At 41.8% G+C, this 22,193-nt stretch overlaps 1 protein-coding gene across 4 annotated transcripts in view; it reads right to left on the bottom strand.

The window, feature by feature from the left end:
* Nucleotides 1-22,193, bottom strand: part of LOC105015878 (chloride channel protein 2) — a 155,889-nt gene that overhangs the window by 99,861 nt on the left and 33,835 nt on the right. For all 4 annotated transcript variants that reach the window (XM_010879382.4, XM_034292781.1, XM_034292780.1 and 1 more), the window contains exon 2: nucleotides 6,567-6,720. In XM_010879382.4, coding sequence (XP_010877684.1) covers nucleotides 6,567-6,720 — 154 coding nt within the window. The remainder of the gene's footprint in view (nucleotides 1-6,566; nucleotides 6,721-22,193) is intronic.

The following is a 22,193-nucleotide window of genomic DNA, read 5'->3' on the forward strand; positions in this document are numbered from 1 at the left end:
ACATTTCTAGTGTGGTACAGGAACTAATGGAGAGGAAACTTTATGCTATAAAAATATGGAGACCCAGTCATATGCTGAGTATAAAACCTTCATTAAACCACACAAGAATGACTGCATGTGATAGCATGTCATTAAAACATGCCATAAAGAAGTTTACATGCTCACTCACACACACACACACACACACACACACACACACACAACAATAGGCTTAAACGGAGTGTGTTGAAGCAAAACAGACAGTACTTTATATTTATTCAAAAACAGAAATACTTGAGCAGCTATAGTGTGTATGTCCTGGAGAGACAGGCAGTCTGTATGCGTGTATAGTGGACAGGGTAGTGAGTATGTCCTGTTGAGACAGGCTGTGTGTATGCATGTATAGTGGACAGGGTAGTGTGTATGTGTGTATAGTGGACAGGGTAGTGTGTATGCGTGTATAGTGGACAGGGTAGTGTGTATGCGTGTATAGTGGACAGGGTAGTGTGTATGCGTGTATAGTGGACAGGGTAGTGTGTATGCGTGTATAGTGGACAGGGTAGTGAGTATGTCCTGTTGAGACAGGTGGTGTGTATGTGTGTTTAGTGGACAGGGTAGTGTGTATGTCCTGTTGAGACAGGCTGTGTGTATGCGTGTATAGTGGACTGGGTAGTGTGTATGTCCTGGAGAGACAGGCTGTGTGTATGCGTGTATAGTGGACAGGGTAGTGTGTATGCGTGTATAGTGGACAGGGTAGTGTGTATGCGTGTATAGTGGACAGGGTAGTGTGTATGCGTGTATAGTGGACAGGGTAGTGAGTATGCGTGTATAGTGGACAGGCTGTGTTTATGCATGTATAGTGGACAGGGTAGTGTGTATGTCCTGGAGAAACAGGCGGTGTGTATGTTCCTGCGGGAACGCTAGCAATAATAAAAACAGATGCTGAGCTAGGAGCTAGGAGCTAGGAGTGGAGCATGTGACAATTACATCCAGTGCCAGAATGAACTACTGTACCTCCAACTGTCACAATAGAGTGAAACAGTGAAAGTGTGTAGAGTGTGTGTGTGTGTGTGTGTGTGTGTGTGCGCTTCTCATGTCCTTATTGTCATTCCACAGAGAAAGACAGAGGTTACATAGAAGAAATCTGGTGTTAACGTACGTAGCATTCTAATCATTCCTCTGCATTGGGTCCCTGATCAAAACAGAGAGAGTAGTGAGGGGTGGGATAGAGGCAGAATGATAGCTACAGCTTAGTCATTAGTACAGCCACAACACTGGAAACTATTCGATTCAACAAAAACACACACACCAAACAAATACCTCTCTGGACATCTCGCCTCATAGATGTCCAGCCTCAAACACATTCAACATCACTTAAAAACAATAAGGCCTGTCACACAAAAAATAAATTGCGGCAGAAGTGAGCATGGTACAATGAACGGGCGTACAACAGTAGAGGGCACTCCAGTCACACACAACAGGCTGTGATCTAGGACTGAACTCTGACACACACACACACACAAACACAAACACACACACACGCACACGCACACACAAGTTCTGTGCTTCTGTTGGTTGTGTGTGTGTGTGTGTGTGTGTGTGTGTGAGTAGTGTAAACACATTTTCCATATCAACTGTCTCGCTCCATTAGGTGTTTGCCAGGACTGATCCGTAGAGAACTGAAATCAAATTAGAACAGCTGAATTTCCGTCTGTTGACCCCGCGCACGTAAGGCAGTGTCCAGACTGATTATACACATATTCTTGATTTCCAATGCTTTCTCAATGGGGTTCGGAGGTTGACAAAATGTTCTGTTGAGTTTCATTTCTAACCCAATGACAATTCACATGCGTGTGTGTAGTGTAAGAATCTTTTTTCCTGTGATGCATGTCTAGAAAGGGATGCGCCATCCCAATCCAGAAAAATTAGAAAATCGAGGAGAAGTATAAATTGTCCCAGTGTAGCTGTTAAAATTCATAAAATGCTTTGGTTTTATAAATTGCTGAGTGTGTCCACACTTCCTCTTTTCTAATTGACTTGAGATGGTTCGTATCCATAAATGGCACATCAAAGGTTCAACTCATCTGACGTTTATGTGAGTGAAAATTTATGTGATTTTAATATAGACGTGTGACTATATATGCGTCATATCCACAGACCACCAATACAACTCTCATTGAAAAAGCTTCAGGCCAATTTTGCGGCAGACATACAGTACTCTTTATCTGATTAACATTCACAACCCTGACTGTCTGAAGATGTTTCCTCTGAATGTCAAATGTATTAGCGATGCGCTTGGTTACTTTAATATCCCAAATGACATTATCATTCCAATATTTGTAGCAGGCTGCATCTATGTTTTCTTTCGTTTGGCCTATTTTAACCAAGAAAAAGCCCTCTCTACATTAACTTGTCCATGTTACATGAAATAAACCTTGGTATATGAAATTAATGAATCACATTCAGAATGTGGTGTTATGATACTCCTGCTTCCATGTCAAATTCCTTACATACTCTGTTGTTAACAGCGGTTTTATTTTGTATACCTACAGCTGAGACCTGAGCTGCGTATTCAAAAGCACAAACTTCAACAAATACATATTATCATCAAAATCCAATAACTGTGGTGTACGGACGATTGAGTCTGGAAAGAAGCATGATGCATCATGAAATTGGAGCCGTTGTGACAGCAGTGACAGCAAAAGAACCTCAGTCAAAGCGGACGGTGCAGACGTGCATGGCGCAGCTCAGAGTCCAGCGGGGACCGACAGATTCCGTTCATTCGGAATTAGTTGTGCAAATAAGCCCAGCTATCGATGCTTTCTGTTAACAGAGATTTGAAATGTGTCTGCCATAGCTGGAACTTGGGAAGGTGTTCAGAATTAGGTGTGTCTCCACCTCAACCATCACCCTCTTATTTCAGTCAATAAAAGCTTTGCAAAAATAATATAAAAAACACTGGTGGAGGGTCAGTGCATGATCCTTTAAAAAAACGAATAAGAAAAACGAATACATTTCTAGACCCAAAATCTTACAAACGTAAAATGCAACAACAAACTAAAGAGAACATGCACAGATTGCGTCTCGCTGTGCAACATACAGCATAGACGCATTTAAGAGCCTACCAAAAATAACTTGGAATGTTACCTTCACCTTACCCTAAACGGAAGACCTGAACACTGTGACAAACCCAAAACGAAGAACACCCAGGACAAGAAAAATCTATGTTTAGGCAAACCTGTCTCTCAATAAAAGACAGGCTATTGTATGTGCACACTGCCTACAAAAAAGAAGTGGAAACGTCTCTGCACTTCCTAACCTCCTGCTAAATGTCTGACCACATTAGAGACAAATATTTCCCCTCAGATTATACAGAACCACTGCTAATTTGAAATGAAATCAAATGTCGATAAACCCCATCTGTTGGACAAAAGACCTCAATATTTTGCAGCAAGATCTGTGACCCAATGACAAGATAAAGTGCACAAACAACATTTGTAATATGTTCCTTTAGAAATGTGTCTAGCAGTTAATTAGGATGACAGATGACATTTAATTTATTATATCTAATTTTCCACTTGCTTTGGTAATGTAAACAAATTTCCCTTTCCAATAAAGCAATTTTAACTGAATTTGAATCGAGAGAAAGACAGAGGGAACAAGAGCAAAATAAATGGCGAAGGAGAGAGAGAAAACAGTAAAGCATTAATGTAGGCACCAGTTACATTTCCACCAACAATCATTTTTTATTAATATTCAAATTTACAAAAAACATTCCTGCTGCGCAAATAATCTGCTGCAGATCAACCTTGATTGTTTGTAGATATGCATCTCTTTAGTCACCTTGATTTGAAGTATTCCACATTATGCAATCCATCCTTCATTAATTAAAGTAGAGAGTCCTTTTTACACACACACAAGTATTACAAGTATTTGTTTGTAATTTGGCAGTATTCACCAGGAGACATGGGGTGCAGGCCACACTTCAACCACATTAGGGTTAGACTTCCTATAAAGCAGAGGTCCCCACCTCTGCATTGTTTTAGGGCAGGACCAACAGAATGGTTAGTTAGGTTACTAGCAACGGTTAACGGACAGAACTCCTCAGTTGTGTGGATAGAACACCTACGGTGTCTGAGCGAGGAGCATCGATTTTCAAGAGAATTGCAACTGAACCTCTCAGGAATAACGTCCGTATGGAACTATTTTGTAAACCACAGTTATGTGGGTAAAATCGGTACAATCACGTTCGCTATCAACATTTGTTATCAATAACCTATGCGGTCAGGGGTTAACTTGGGGTTAAAGTTAGCCATCACAGTGCTGATGTTAGGGTTAGCATGAAGGGTAAAGGTACAAAAACAGAAAAATACCTGTCTAAACAACCCAATTCCCCATTAAAAAATCTCACACAAACATGAGACTGAAAGTCATTTGCAAAAACATCCCCCCACAACTCCATAGCAAACAGCCAATATATTAATACGTTTAAAACTGCCCCTAGTGGCCGGTTTCTGATAGTAGGTAAACGACAAAAATTATCCCCTGCTGATTTTGTATGTTTACCCACTGACAAAGAAATGATCAGTCTATAATTTTAATGGTAGGTTTATTTCGAAAAGTGAGACAGAAAAACAACAAAAAAATCCAGAAAAATGCATGTCAAAAATTTTATAAATTGATTTGCAATTTAATGTGTGAAATTAATATTCGACACCTCTGCAAAACATGACTTAGTACTTGGTGGCAAAACCCTTGTTGGCAATCACAGAGGTCAGATGTTTCTTGTAGTTGGCCACCAGGTTTGCACACATCTCAGGAGGGATTTTGTCCCACTCATCTTTGCAGATCTTCTCCAAGTCATTAAGGTTTCGAGGCTGACGTTTGGCAACTGGAACCTTCAGCTCCCTCTACAGATTTTCTATGGGATTAAGGTCTGGAGACTGTGCTTCTTCTTGAGCCACTCCGTGTGTTTTGGGTCATTGGCATGCTGGAATACCCATCCACAATCCAATTTCAATGCCCTGGCTGAGGGAAGGAGGTTCTCACCCAAGATTTGACAGTACATGGCCCCGTCCATCGTCCATCGTCATGGCACAAATGTTCGATTAGTTTAAGGTTGAGGATCCAGACCATTAAAGGACATTAACCTTTTAATAAGTCATCCCAATGTTGTGTTGGTTAAGAAACGTACAAAACTGTGTGCTTTGGGTCATTGCTCAATGGTGGAATTATGTCCCAGTTTCAGCCTGTTTCTAATGTTTTCTACTAGCATTTGTCTCTACATAAATGCAAGCCTATTCTGAACTGGGTAAGACTGCTTTTTAATATTTTGCCCCAGACTCATGGAATCCCATTCAGAGTGATCTTAAGTTAAACAATTTGGTGCCTTTAAGCAGATTTAAATGTCTTACAAAGGATCTATTTATTTTCATTTGTGATTTTTTTTGACTTATTTCCATAGTGTTTTTATTGTTTTAATACAGGGCTCAGCTGTGAAAGACAGCTTTGTCTCACTCGATTTCTCTGTATAAATAAAGTTAAAAAAGTTTAGCCTTTGACCCCCTACTTGTTTGGTCCAGTTTGAAGGGATGGCTTTATCCAGGTAGTCTTACTGATACCAGACACCTTACAGACAATTAATAATTATCTTGCTTCAAAGACTTACAAAGAAATATTTGAAAATTTGAATACAGGGGGAGGCCTATTAACTTTGTGATTTAATACCTGTGCTAATGTTGAATTGGTATTCCCTGAGGGTTGGATATTTGGTCTCATCCAAGCGCTATGTATTATCAATAAAAGGAAGTCCCTGTTGGTGTGGAAAAATAGGATTAAAACCGAAATTGAAATACATGAAACATTGAGGCACAAAGTGAAAATATAAAAGTTCAAGGGAGTTCAGACTTTCTATAGGAACTGAATTATGATTTTCTGTTTGCGTCCTATCTCCAAAGAAGTTAAAACCTGTACAGCTTAATGTTTTAAGAGTACAAAGTGCTGAAATGCATTTAATCAAACACAGATGTATGGAAGAGTACGCCAGCCAGTGTAGAGAGGCTTGTGAACATGGCCAAACTCTTTTTCATTCCCTAGCTCCCTTTCACTCTGGTCAGTACTGGAACAGTCAGCAACAGAACAGGCAAGGTAAGGAAGTGGTAACATTCCTTACATCTCATCAAGTGACTCCTTAAAGCATACAACTAAGTTGCATTTAAGGAAACTGCCAACACGTACAATGTACTAAACCTTGCAAATGATTACTGAAATTGTTACCGAACTAAATCATTGAAAATACATTTAGCAAACAACAAACAATAGTAATGGTTCGACTTGACTTATTGAGTTTCTCTTTTGTAAGTGGCGCCAGGTCCGTTACTTCGAAATCCTTACATGCAATGAAAACCTCTGTCATGGTCATTGTGCGTAATAGTTTTTTTAACTGAGGTTCAATCAGTAAAGGAAGTTTCTGAGGTAAAAGTTCGACAACAACAGGTCAGTCAGAGAGAAAGAGAACTAGTCAGACAATATGGTCTGGTTGCAGTATTACAAGACCGACAGGTCAGACAATACTGGACAGTACTCACTGCGACACTTGGCACAGCGGCCCTTGTCATACTCCAGGAGTTCCAGGGAGCGGGAGCGTTCTGTGATTGAGCGCCTCCGCCCGCTTTCCTCCCTCAGACGAGCTGCCTCTTCTTTAGCATACACCCCTAGCTCTTGGGTGTAGCGACCATACATCTGGAACATACAGAAAGGGTTTTAAGGGAGACCTGGATAACACACCCACACACAACATAAAAATACTGACAGGGCTGAGGATTGACCTTTTCTCTGACCTTCAACGGAAAGATTGAAAATCTTCAGCATATGTGGATCACTTCCTGCACATGTATTTATTATCTATATTGTCTTTATGTACAGTACACCTGTTTTGCAGCCCCCCAACTCAACTTTCTTTGTCTACCCACTGCTGAATATCTTCCAGACTTCTTAGAAGCTGCTCGGATTGGAACAAATTGAACATGTATAAATAACGTGGGGAACTCTGGGGCTATTTTAACATGGTGGGACTATTCTTTTATTTAGGGGTACAAGATAGGATGGACCGTTAGATGGGCCTTGATGAGGTTTTCTGAGACACAGCTTTGAATTCATTAAGATGTACTGCTTGATCATAGCTAACAGAGACAGGAGTGACTTGCCGGGGCTGTAAGATCATATCCAAGGCCCCTGCTCTGCAGGGGTGTCTCGAGTTGACTCGTTCACAGCTGAATTCAGAGCAAATATAAACTCATAATGGGTTGTCCCGAAGTTTGTAATTTTCCCCCACATAAGCAACAATTTCAAAGTTCAATTGACCTTCTGGTCTGGTTGATAAGCCGTGGTAAGCTTGAATCCCAGGTTCCACCTTTTAGCAGGTCTCTCCGAACAAATCGGAAATGAATTGTGAACCCGGTCAGACAGGATGTGATTAGGCACTCCCTAGCGGTTAAAGACCTCTTTTGTAAGGATGTTGGAGATGGTCCTCGCTGTCGCCTGCCGAAGGGCAAACAGTTCCACCAACTTGGAATTGTAGTCAACCAAAACAAGCATGTACACATTCTGATTTGTGATTCTGGGAAATGGACCCATCAAATCCACCCCTAACATTTCACGAGGTCGGGTTGCTATGGTTTGTTGCAACTTGCCAGTGGTCATCCGGCCATCTGGTTTGTAAATTTGACAAACATGAGTTTCATATGTGATTTTATGTCCGGGCTGAGATTCGGCCAATACAGTAGGGCTTGTAAGCTTGTAAATTCCCAAAAGACCAGCAAACTGGTCTTGGAAATGTTAAAGCAGTTGAAGATATAGGGATTCAGGAGTGTATGCTTGGAAGAGTGCTCTGTATGGTAGTTCCACAACTCTATAGACTGTCTTCAATGATAACAGCTTTGCTGTTATCTTGCATGATATTCAGATACAGAGCATGTACTTCCTGATCATCCTGTAGGGCCTTACATATAGTAGAATCAGAGATGGGAAATTCAATTTTCAGGGAGTCTCGACTGGTGAATAGGACAGTAGCATGTAGGGACTGTGTCGCTACTAGTATCAGCTTGAACACACAAGCAAAAAAAAATAACAAACGAAGAGCAAGTTTTGCCAAATGAGGGTTTCACTACCACACGCGTAACTGACAGCCATCTTGTCACAGCTGAAGTGGAGAATATAATCCAGGGTTTAAAGGAGAAGTGCTTGTTTCAGAAAGAATGTTTCAGAAACTTCTGGACCATCAGTTTGAGTAGAACATTTAGAACATTGAGTGTACAACACTCAACAGTTCTAAATGGCCAGAAAAGCCCAGAAAAGCAAAAGTAAAAATATACACTCTCAAAATAGATGGTATGTACTTACATAAGCTGGATATTGCAAGAGTGGTATCAACATTTACTAAGCCACTCTTATCATTACCCACTGTAGAGCAGGGCTGCGCAAATTCCTGTAGAGCTACCGGTTCTCTCTAACCCAAATTTAGAACACCTGATTTGAATATTTAGCAGGATGAAAAGCCAAATCAGGTTAGTCACAACTGAGATTAAGTGAGAAAACCTGCAGGACGGTAGATCTCCAGGAACAGGTTTGGCCAGCCCTTCGTTAGAGGGAATTAGCTTCCACACATATTGGGGACAGTTCGGAGCACACCAGCATGTTTAAGCACAGCGCAGTATACAGTATGGTCTTAAATGAATGGCCGTAGGGTGAGGAAAACCCCGGATCCAGTCGACAGGGCTGAACAACTGGCCTACAACAGATAGGATGCATGAGAGCTATGGGATTTTCACTCTGAGGCCCCTAACAGTGTGCCAGCCAAGCAAGTTGTGCTGACTCGTGTTATTACCCTGGCTGGACCTCCCACCCAGGTTAGGTGTTAGAGATCGAGGTTAATCTGCAGGCTTCTGAAGCCACCGCCCTCACTCCTCACCTTTACACACTGACTCAGCCATAACCAAAAACGACACATGTACAGGCCGCCAAACAAGTCACGACACAGAAAAAAAACCGATCACACACAGGTTCCTATAAAAACTGGATCTTATCTCGCATGACAACATCCCCTAACCTCCACACTCGCATATTACAAAGCAAGGGCATAACAAATCCATCACATATTACTGTTTCCATTCTGCTGTGGTACACTTTGACCCTCCTCCCTGGCAGCAAGTTGGATGATAATTGTTTTTATTGGCTTGTCTCTACAGACCACACACCACAGAGACGCCTGCCAGGTCAACAGGAAGTAGTATCTCCTGCAGACAGGAAGCAGTGGTCTAGACCTTAGTCCTCCCACAATCCTCTGGTTGGTGTGGTGTACAGGCAGAGGAAACACTAAAGACTTCCTCCTGACCTAATGACCTTTAGATCATTAAGCGTTTTCACAACTAATGGTAACAGTACGGTTGGAGAAGCTAAAGCTAGAACCAACCTAGTGGAAATCCCCCCACCAAGCCCAGAGAGACAAACTGACCCATCTGACAGCCCCATCTCAGATACCAGTTCTGAGTCGGCAACACTGAAAGCAGCTTTTAATCACAGGGCATATACAGTACGCAGGATACACATATGCCTTCTCCTTAACACAGACACTTATCTTTCACTACCTTGGCACAGTCTCCTTTCCACTATAAAACTGTCATATATTTTTATTATTAACAATCAAGTCTGCCTTTTTAAATAAACACACAGTCTTAATGATATGTATTTCTGAGAGTATTTTTCAGTGCATTAATGTAAAACTAATAACCATTGGAACGTTTCTTATGGAGAAAAAAAATCAGACTTTTAGTAACTGCTCACACCCTTCGGATTTCCATGAAATATTGATAACATTAGATTCAACTTTATCACGAAACATTTGTCCATGAAACATTGATTAGATTAGATTAGATTAAACTTTATCACGAAACATTTGGCCATGAAACATTGCCAATAATCACTGGCAATAAGTATAACTTTGATACAATTCCATTTAAATAAAGATAAATCATTCACCACAACAAAACCATGAGGGTGTTCATCTTTTATTAAAAATAAAGGTCCAGGTTCCTTCCTAGTTTTTGAACCTATTAGGGAGTTTCTTAGCCACTGTGTGAGACTTTGTGACAATTGTTGACATAAAAAGGGCTTGATTGATTGGTAAAAGTCACTGGTATGAATAAGCAAAAGTATTGGTCACTTGGGTCAAAGGTAACATTAAGTTGCCTTAAGTACTATATAATGAGGTAATGCAGTGTGTATGAGGACCTTATCACCAAGGAATATTGGAACATCATGAGGGAACAGCATAGGGTGCACCAGGTAAAATGGCCTCATATTTCTTGGCTGTTATATGACCAAGCAGAGCAATCATCGGACCCGATGACTCCCATGAGATGGCTGCCCATACCATTACACCGATCACCATCATCGATTTGGAAGAGGCACACGTTGGGGAGAAAGTGAGTGGTTGATATAATTAGAGTTAGAAGTTATTTACAAATCATTGGTCAACCACTGAAAATAGTAAATGTGGCTTTGAAAAGCTTGTGTTTCAGTTTTTGGATATTTTTATCCAGTTCACGTTGTAACTGAGCAATATAATTACATGGGAATTTGTCACAAATTAAAATGGGTATAACAAACCGAACTATTTCAATCATGCTAATTCTACATGCAGCTCCGGAAAAAATTAAGAGGCACATTTTTCTTTCCTTTGCAAAAAAGTTGAAACAGAAAGTTTTGAGTGAGGAACAGAAGCGTTCAATCTTGCAGTGGTTTCTTAATTTTAACCCTTCTGTTACTCACTCAAAACCTTCTTTTTCGACTTTTTTGGAAAGGAAAGCAAAAGGTGCAGTGGTCTCTTAATTTAGTGGTCTCTCAACTGACAAGTTTCAGAAATAATATCTTTGTTTCTGGCCATTGTGAGCCTGTATTCAAAACCAAAAACCCTGATGCTGAAGATACTGAACTAGTCTAAAGAAGGCCAGTTGAATTGATTCTTTCTTCAGCACAACAGTTTTCAGCTGTGCTAACATAATTGCAATGGGTTTTCTAACAATCAATTAGCCTTATGAAATGATAAAGTTGGATTAGCAAAAACAACGTACCATTGGAACACAGGAGTGATGGTCACTGATAATGGGCCTCTGTACATGTATGTAGATATTCCATTGAAAATCAGCAGTTTCCAGCTACAATTGTCATTTACAACATGTTTACACTGTATTTCTGATCAATTTGATGTTATTTTAGAATTGAGCTTTTCTTTCAAAAACAAGGACATTTCTAAGTGACCCCAAACTTTTCAAAAGAAGTATAAATAAACACTTCCTATTTAAATTAAAAGCTTTATTTCAACTTTAAGATACCTAAGATTTATGCGCAGTATTGAACATATTTACTGCTAATTGGCAACAAACCTAATGTGACCTAAACATGAGATAAAATGTATGATTTATAATCTATCTGGGAAAAACCCTTAGAACATGGTACTAAAAGGTTCTATCAGCAATCCAATCACACAGTGCTGAGAAGTCAATAAAATAATACACATTTTCAGGCACAGGTAAGTCTATTTTATTTACCATTTGTAAAATAACTGATGAATTAACTCTAATTTCCATCTGATAGTTAAACAGTCACATCATAAGGCGTTCCTGTTGAATAAACAAGCATGAATGTCCCCTACCAAAATAACTCCATCATTTAAAGACTGCACTCTGCACCGAAAATTGGATGAATGAAAGGGTCATCAGTTATGAAGTGAAATAATATTTGACAGCTGTCATCAGGACCACTACACGTGTATTCTAATTTGTGTGTCTAATAAAGAATGCACGTGTGGCATCTCTGTCCAACCACAAAGCTTTAGAGTATACTGACCATTTTGTAGTAAATTCACTCAATTTCATGCAGCTGACATGGGGTAAGAAAAAGGATTAAGGTCAGAGGGGCTGTGGTATATGGTTAATATACCACAGATAAGGAATATTCTTATGTGGAGGGCCCAACACAAGGCCCAACACAATTATTGACAGCCAAATTTTCATATACAATCATATTTACAGATAAAGCACAGCTTTCACCCAGTTCGGCGAACCTCTAATGCTTGTTTGTGTAGTGAAGCCAGAAAAAAACAAGACGTGACTAAACAGTTCTCAAATCACATACTTGAAAACATGCAAATGATGGGATCTTCCCGGTGGTGCAGCAGTCTAAGGCATGCTTTTGTAGCTCTAAGCTGACCACTATGTTCAAGGCTTGACTTGTGCCAATAACTGATTAGTGGCTGGGAAGCCCCAAAGAAAATGCAAAGTTGCCACTACCACCTGGGGAGTGAGGAGGCATTTTCAGCAAGGATTTCCAGGTGTCATCGTGCCCTAGGGACTCTTTGGCATCTCGGGTGCCTGCAAAGCTACAGTAGTTGAGGTTGTCCGGTAAGAGAGCTTGACCTCACATGCATTGACCCACGTTGAGTCGTTTGGTTCTGATGCATATTAGGATGGCTTTCCACAATCTTTCAAATCCCCTGAATCCTTTGAAAATTGACAGGCCAATAGATGTATAGGAAGAAATTAGGGAAATTATAAAAAGGAGGGAGTACAAAAATACTGTAAATTGATTAGCCCTTCAGTATTCATGTAATAGGTTGTCGTCACCTTTGGCAATAACTTTGATTTGTTTCAGTACATTTTTTAGGAAGAATGTCCATGACGTAAGTCTTTAGGGTAGAAACAAATAAATACAGGTCCCGTTGGAGTAGGTTCACGGCACATTTGAGAGGCATTGCTATTTTTGTCTTGATGTATATCAATACAAAAACATCCATGAAAGGGGTATTTAGCAAACATTACAAAAAACAAAAACAAATTAAGAATTTAGTTCGGAATTTGATACTTTGCACTTAGGTTACCTTAAGAAGGTGACCATACCTTATGATACTGTATCAAATGGTTCTGAGATCTCAGTTGTAAATGTATTGATACTCATTATCTCAGAACTACGCTTCATGCAGATGCATGGTACAGTATCACCTAAGTCTCTGCTTGTAATTCCAATATACAGTGGATATAAAAAGTCTACACACCCTTGTTAAAATGCCAGGATCTTGTGATATAAAAGAATGAGACAAAGATAAATCATGTCAGAACTTTTTCCACTTTTAATGTGTTCTATAATGTGAACATTTAAATAAAAACCCTACAATAACCTGGTTGCATAAGTGTGCCCACCCTCTTATAACTGGGGTTGTGGCTGTGTTCAAAATGAACCAATCACATTCAAACTCATGTTAACCACACCTGACATAATTTAAAGTGACTCTGTTTAATCACAAATAAAGTTCAGCTGTTCTGGAAGGATTTTCCTGACATTTTCTTAGTTGCATCACAGAGCAAAAGCCATGGTCCGCAGAGAGCTTACAAAGCATCCGAAAGATATCAGTCAGGAGAAGGGTACAAAATATTTCCAAAGCATTAGATACACCATGGAACACACCATGAAGAGAGCCATCATCAAGTGGAGAAAACATGGCAAAACAGAGACATTTCCAAGAAGTGGACGTCCCTCCAAAATTGATGAAAAGACAATAAGAAGACTGGTCAGGGAGGCTTCCAAGAGGCCTACAGCAACATTAAAGGAACTGCAGGAATTTCTGGCAAGTACTGGCTGTGTGCTACATGGGATAACAATCTCCCGTATTCTTCATATGAATGGGCTATGGGGTAGGCTGGCAAGACGGAAGCCTTTTCTTACAAAGAAAAACATCCAAGCCTGGCTGAAGTTTACAAAAACAAACATCAAGTCCCCCAAAAGCATGTGGGAAAATGTGTTGTGGTCTGATGAAATCAAGGTTGAACTTTTGGGCCATAATTCCAAAAGGTATGTTTGATACAAAAACAACACGGCACATCACCCAAAGAACACCATACCCACAGTGAAGCATGGTGGTGGGAGCATCATGCTTTGAGGCTGTTTTTCTTCAGCTGAAACCGGGGCCTTAGTCAGGGTGGAGGGAATTATGAACAGTTCCAAATACCAGGCAATTTTGCCACAAAGCCTTCAGGCATCCGTTAGAAAGCTGAAGATGAAGAGGAAGTTCACCTTTCAGCACGACAACGACCCAAAGCACAAATCCAAATACACAAAACCATGGCTTCACCAGAAGATGAACGTTTTGGAATGGCCCAGCCAGAGCACAGACATGAATCCAATTGAACATATGTGGGGTGATCTGAAGAGGGCTGTACACAGGAGATGATGTGCCATGCTAATAGACTCCTACCCCAAAAGACTGAGTGCTGTAATAAAACCAGTTTATTGTTTGTATAAGTTATCAAACCTAATCGAAGTAACAAAATTAAATTTGAAAATGTAAGCATATTTGTAGTTAAATTCAGTTTACTGAAGAATACTTTGTAATAAAAATATGTTTTATTTTATTACAAAATTACCTAATAATTACATTTAATGCAATGTATCATATTGAAATGAAATATCAACTACGGTTTGTTTGCAACTGTAGAAATGAATTAAAATGCATCAAACAAATAACTTTTTTAATGTTTTGTGTGAACATTAGCCTAGGTGAGACGGTTATTCAGCTTTGAGCTAACTTTAAAAAAGGCACACCAGTTAATTGGAATGCATTCCAGGTGAAGCTATTTCAGAAAATTCTAATTGTGCGAAGATGTCTGGCTAGTGAAGAATCTGAAAAAAACATTTATTTTGATTTGTTTATCACTATTTTGGTTACTACAAGATTACATGTGTTATTTCATACAGTAGTTTGAACGCCTTCACTATCATTCCACAATGTGGAAAATAGTAAAAAATAAAGAAATACCCTTGAATGAGTAAGTACCCAAACTTGACTGCAACTGTACACTCTGTGTAGGACAGGAGCACAACAGAAACAGGGTTGGACAGCCCTGCTGTGGATCACACTATCAGCAGTGTGTATATTAGATTTTTTCATTTCATACCTAACAACCATACAGTAAGCGAGCATTTCAAGAACCAAAACAGGCATAGGTAAATGTTTGGAACCATCTTCATGAAAAACTGCACTGATGTATTAGAGTTTAGTAATACCAGCAAATGTAAAAATCTTTTTATTTTTTTCTTAAGCAATGCCCAACACTCTCCTAAATATGAACCTGCACCAGTACACAACAGTACGGACAGACAATTACATGTTCTGATTCACATGCAGTGGGGAAAACAAGTATTTGATACAGGTTTTCCTACTTACAAAGCATGTAGAGGTCTGTAATTTTAATCATAGGTACACTTCAACTGTGAGAGACGGAATCTAAAACAAAAATCCAGAAAATCACATTGTATGACGTTTAACAAATGAATTTGCATTTTATTGCATGACATAAGTATTTTACCACCTACCAACCAGTAAGAACTTTGGGCTCTCACAGACCTGTTCGTTTTTCTTTAAGAAGCCCTCCTGTTCTCCACTCAATACCTGTATTAACTGCACCTGTTTGAACTCGTTACCTGTATAAAAGACACCTGTCCACACACTCAATCAAACAGACTCCTACCTATCCACAACTGCCAAGACTAGAGCTGTGTAAGGACATCAGGGATAAAATTGTAGACCTGTACAAGGCTGGGATGGGCTACAGGACAATACGCAAGCAGCTCGGTGAGAAGGCAACAACTGTTGGCGCAATTATTAGAAAATGAAAGAAGTTCAAGATGACGGTCAATCTCCCTCGGTCTGGGGCTCCATGCAAGATCTCACCTCGTGGGGCATCAATGAACATGAGGAAGGTGAGGGATCAGCCCAGAACTACATGGCAGGACCTGGTCAATGACCTGAAGAGAGCTGGGACCACAGTCTCAAAGAAAACCATTAGTAACACACTATGCTGTCATGCGCATGCAAGGTCCCCCTGCTCAAGCCAGCGCATGTCCAGGCCCGTCTGAAGTTTGCCAAAGACCATCTGGATGATCCAGAGGAGGAATGGGAGAAGGTCATGTGGTCTGATGAGATGAAAATAGAGCTTTTTGGTCTAAACTCCACTCGCCGTGTTTGGAGGAAGAAGGATGAGTACAACCCCAAGAACACCATCCCAACCGTGAAGCATGGAGGTGGAAACATCATTCTTTGGGGATGCTCTTCTGCAAAGGGGACAAGACAACTGCACCGTATTGAGGGGAGGATGGATGGGGCCATGTATCGCGAGATCTTGGCCAACAACCTCCTTCCCTCAGTAAGAGCATTGAAGATAGGTCATGGCTGGGTCTTCCAGCATGACAACGACCCAAAACACACAGCCAGGGCAACTAAGGAGTGGCTCCGTAAGAAGCATCTCAAGGTCCTGGAGTGGCCTAGCCAGTCTCCAGACCTGAACCCAATAGAAAATCTTTGGAGGGAGCAGAAAGTCTGTATTGCCCAGCGACACCCCCGAAACCTGGAAGGATCTGGAGAAGGTCTGTATGGAGAAGTGGGCTGCAGTGTGTGCAAACCTGGTCAAGAACTACAGGAAACGTATGATCTCTGTAATTGCAAACAAATGTACCAAATATTAAGTTCTGCTTTTCTGATGTATCAAATACTTATGTCATGCACTAAAATGCAAATGAATTACTTAAAAATCATACAATGTGATTTTCTGGATTTTTGTTTTAGATTCACTCACTCACAGTTGATGAGTACCTATGATAAAAAATGACTGACTTCTACATGCTTTGTAAGTGGGAAAACCTGCAAAATCGGCAGTGTATCAAATACTTGTTCTCCCCACTGTATATAAAAGTTACATATAGATGGAGAGTCCATCAGTGTTGGTGACACTGACACCCAAATGCGAATGTTCACGGAGAGGAGGGCTGCACTCAAACAACACTTAAGGGTTAAAGTAAGTTAATAGACCAGTGTGGATAAGGTTAGTATTGAGGATAGGAGTAAGGTTAGTCAACACAAATGGTTAAGGTTAGATAAATATTCAAGTGTGGTCAAGCTTAGGTTTAAGGAGAGAAATAAAAATGCATTGTGCATCTTGTTATTTGAACGTGGTGTTTACGGCCCGGCCCCCACCCACGACCACGACTCCCTAGCAGAACTTAAAGCTACGTGTCAACCCCTGCCCCTAGCAATGGTACTGGAACCTCTACTGTTATTGTACCATACACATACCATACACGCTCTGAAGTAGCACTGAAATGTTTGTTCATTGAATAATATCCCAACGCAAGTCTGTAGAAAAAAATAACAATTATTAGGTTGGTAATAAATACCATATTTACACCAGAATGCAAACACCTGTATATTTACTTTTAGGGGCAAACACTACATCTGAATGTATTTTTCAACACTTGATACGTTGTCTTTCTACAATTTTTACTTAAATATTTGCATGCAGCGTCCCAACTTTTTGGGAAACAGGGTTGTAGATCTAGTGTCTTAGTTCTTTAAAATAGTGGTCTACCGGAAAGCCATTTGAGCGTCAATTATCTCAGAGCGTGCAACTTCAATGAGGGGGTATTTATGACTTAATACGTCAGTCCTGTTCCCAACAGTCCACAATTATACAGGCCTCTTGTTTAGATAGGCCACATTTTCCCCGGACCCCCCTTTCTCAGTCCCCTGTATCTGTTTCAGTAGTCTACTATATGTGCCAGTGTTCTGGGGTCAGTCTGTCTTATCTGATGTTATTTATCCTCTGTTATCAGGTATCTTGTTGAATCTTAATTAAGCTCCTCTAATTTCTCAGCTGTCCTGTTGTATCTCAGGTGTCCCTGGCCAAAGTCCAACTGGTCATGTTGCTGATCTAGATTATGCCAGACAACTCTTGTTGTCGCTAGCCACAACCCACCTGTCCTCACCTGTATTTACCAATTCGCTGATCTTTTGAACTGTTTCTTGTATTGATGAACAGTGGCTTTAAAAGGTCATGTACTCTTAAAGTTCAGCAGGCACAGCCAGAAGTAACATGGCCCCTCCCAGCCACAGCCTGACTCTTCTCTAGGTAGCTCTTCCTAAACACTTTTTCTTTCATTTATTGCTTGCTGTTTGGGGTTTTAGGCTGGTATTTTTAACAGGTAATTCAAAAACTGCAGAATTAAACATTTTAAAATTCTCAAGACTGATTTGTTGAGGTCTTGAGAAGCTAGACAAACATCTTATTTTCAGACTTCTTGTTCCTACACAAGTCAGAGTTATATTTCCTGAACAGGGACACTCTAAACAGGTACTGTAGAACATTCTTAATAAAATGTCCCCCATAGCGTGAGCCCATTGTTTGTTGGCTAAACACAGCTAGCTAGCAACAGAGCCAAGTGCTGGCGCATCCTTATTGCTACCCACCCCTAGGTGACGGAGAGACATGAAGGCAGGAGTAGATCTGAAGATATCCCCCAGGCTCATTCACCTTTAGTCCCACATAAACATCACCAAGCTATTTATAGACACCCAGTTCCCCACAAACCTGCAACATTATCTTGGCTGGCATTATGATGGAATGAGGAGGGCAGAGAAGGATGAGATTAACCTTTATTTGACTGTAGAGTGTTTATATTTCTGTAATGGTGTGGTTTCTGCCAGTCTGCCACAGCCTTTGCTCTGGCCAGATTCTGGTGGCAAGAAATTTAGTGTCCGTATTGATGGGCGGGGAAAAAAAGTTTGACGTGTTTGTGATGTGTCCATGTATGTTGTCTGAGTCGTAGGGGTACGTGTGCTCACACAGGAGTCTGACATATAAGAGCACATCTGCGCCTCGGCTCAGAACAGAGGTCCCTGACCTTGGACAGCAGAGTCAAGAACAGCATGACGGAGCCCAGGACAAGGGCCTCATGAGTAAACACAGGCTGCTCAGCTCAGCAGAGGAACGGGAACGTTTGAGACTGACTGTCCTGTCGGTCTGCCCCTTCAGACTGCCCCGTCTGTCTGCCCCAGTCTGTCTGCCCCAGTCTGTCTGCCCCAGTCTGTCTGCCCCAGTCTGTCTGCCCCAGTCTGTCTGCCCCGTGTCTCTCCGTCCTATGGATTTGTTGAGTCCCAGGCTCATCAGATGCGTCAAGACACACAGCTGTAACAGGGACAGTAATCGAAGGAGTTCAGAAGGGGTAAAATGAAGGGATAAGAGGTGTGTATGTGTGTCTGAGTGAGATTCAGGGTGTGACTGAGATTACAGTCACACAGCATTACTCATTAGCAAAGTAATTAATTGATTAATGTAGCACACAATCCATAAGAACATCCAAGGAGAACCAACTGGAGCAGGAGAGATCGCTACAACAATGGAAGAAAGAAATGCATGGAGGGAATATGGGTGTGATGAGTGGAAGAGCTTTTGGTTCTCGACTTCAGACACTGACTGCCATTACCCAAGATTCTGAGCTGCGCTCGGAGGCCACATTGACGATCTTTAGTTCAACGTTTTAATTAAATAAAGAAACTTCAAAAAGCTGCGGAAACTCAACAAGAGGCCCAAAAAAAAGGTCAGAAATAGCTTTTCACAGATGAGGACGCCCCTCAACAAACCGGAATGTACAAAAACTGAGACCAAAGAAGAAGCAAATACACACTTCCAAAACAAAAGGCATGGCGAGTTCAAAACCTATCATTATGCCAAGTATAGACAGCTCCGAAATAGGCACTTGGCTCAGATTGCTAGCCTCGTTTAATTGATCCCAGATGAATCGAAGATAGAGTATATGCTTGACTTGCCACCCCCTCCCCACCCGACCAAGGTCCTGGATGGGGAAAGATGAACAACAAGGGGGGGGGGGTGCATAGCCCAGGAGAGGGGTACTGACAGGATCCAGGCAAGGGGTACCGACAGAGGGGCCTTAGGTATAACTAGGACTAAGCAACAGCTGAAATGGAACAGTGGCATAGGCAGAATCTGTAAGCTCAGACAAACACCGTAGACAACAGGGTCACAGGTCTGTCAAGGCTGGCCGTCTGACCACACACAAACAACCACAGGAGATTCAGTCATAACATGCCATGTCCTGCTGGAGTGGAGCATTCGTTTGTTTACATCACCTCCAAAACCGGTCTCCTCAGGTAGAGTATTTACATAGTCTGACACTTTTAGGGCAGCACCTCAAGAGGTAATAAAGCAAAGGTAGATTATTTAGAGGCACCCCATCAGTCTGGTCCAGAAAGTGCACATTAATGGAAGGTGAGAAGGTGGATCCCATCTCAGTCTTTTGAGATGCTGCCAGAGACATGCTAAGAGGACAAAGGTGGCTATTGTCTCAGGTGGCCAAGAGAGGCTTGTTTAAAGTCCCACTTCCTCCCGCTCTGCCAATCCCAAAGATAAAAGTATGCCATGTCGGCTTTGGGATGGAGGTAAGGATAGGCCAATGGGACCCAAGCTAACCTCTTGGTTGGAGTGCGTTACTGTGCGTGTGCCAACAACATAAGGCAGCCAGTGCTAATGAGGAGTCCCAAATTAGGGGCAATGGATGGGTCAGCACTGGAGACCTGAATGACCACACAAACACACAGGGAGCTGGCCAAGGTTCAGCACTGACCCAGTACATTACAGCTAATGAGACAGGCTGAATGAGACAGGAGGATGGGAGATAAGTGTGCGCTTTCTTTCATTTCACAGATTATCTAGAAAACAGTGGGATATTGAAAGAGTGATTAAAAGAAGTCTGAGACACACAGAGACACACACACAGACACACACAGAGAGAGAGAATGAACAAATTGAGAAATTGATAAAATATGAGATTATGTAAAGCATGTGTGAGAAAAAATAACAAAGGGTGGGAAAGAGAGGAGTGGAGGAAGATGGACGGGAGGGAGGGAGGGGAGACGGGAGGGGAGACGGGAGGGGAGGCCCACTACACTGACACTGTTACTGTGGGACGAAGTTAACAATTCAAACAAACGCATCACTATGTTACCATGGGAATGAGAGAATAAGACAGTGGAGGAGGGCTGGAGAATGAGTGAGAGACTTTATAAGAGTGTCAGACAGGGACAGAAAGAGGTAATGAGAGAAAGACAGATGAGAGGAAGAGAGGTACTGTAAATTACCAGGCTTACATTACAGGGCCAGGGGGAAGGTTTGGGCGCTGTGGTATCCTTGTGCCAGGATACCATGCCAACCTAAAGGCCTCTGTGTGCCACGTCAACATGGGCACAGAACAGGACAAATGCACAGGAAAGAGTGGAAAGAAATAAAAGTGTGGGAGCTCAAGAGAGGAAGAAGTGATAGCTTGACAGGAGGTGTGTGGGAAAACAGTGTTAAGTGGTAACAGACGGAGGGAAGCAAAAGAAGTGTAGAAAAAGGAGAGAGAGAGAGAGAAAGGAGAGAGGGAAAGGCCTCAGCAGAAGGTATAGATGAAAACAATGGTGGGCTTATAGATAGAAGGAACTATAAAGGACGAGTGAAAGAGGGACGGGGAGGGAAGGAGAGTTGGACGCGGTTGGCAGTATGTACAGAACTTTAATTCACTCAGCAATGTGAGCTGAATTAGAATGTTGCCATGAGAAGAGTGGGTTGTGCAGCTGTGTTAACACTGGCATATCAGTGATTAATGAGGTGGATCTCAATGGCCTTCTAGTGGTCCGCTGGGGCAGTGCAGCCAACACACGCACGTGCACGTGCACACACACGCGCACACGCACACACAGAGGGGATCATTACGGCATTGTTTCAGTGCTGTAGGTTTGGTGACAGTGCCACAGGCACACCTGTCATACTGTCCTCCCTGTACAGCTCTGCTGCCTACCACACCGTCTACCAGCACAAGAAACATACACTCAACACTATACTTCACACACACACACACACACACACACACACACACACACACACACCCAGACACTGAATACAGCGGTACAACACACAGAAGCTGAGTGTATGGTGACGGTCTATATTGTGAATGCCCCTTGTTGCAGAAGCCTGATTCAAACGTGACACTAATGCCAATGCACAGCTGGCAGCCTGGCACAACCTGATTACTGAAGCAAGAGATGTGGAAGGAGACAGACAGGGAAGAGAGACAGACTGCCTGCCTGCCTGTCTGTCTGTGGGGAACTGTCCCAGGGACAGGGGGAAACTGTGGAGAGGTGTCTGCCTGCCTGCCCGTCTGTAGGGAACGGTTTCAGGGACAGGGGGAACCTGTGGAGAGGTGTCTGCCTGTCTGTCTGACTGCCTGCCCGTCTGTGGGGAACGGTTTCAGGGACAGGGGGAACCTGTGGAGAGGTG

This window comes from Esox lucius, chromosome 1 (genome assembly GCF_011004845.1).
Source record: "Esox lucius isolate fEsoLuc1 chromosome 1, fEsoLuc1.pri, whole genome shotgun sequence".
Classification (NCBI taxonomy): domain Eukaryota; kingdom Metazoa; phylum Chordata; class Actinopteri; order Esociformes; family Esocidae; genus Esox; species Esox lucius.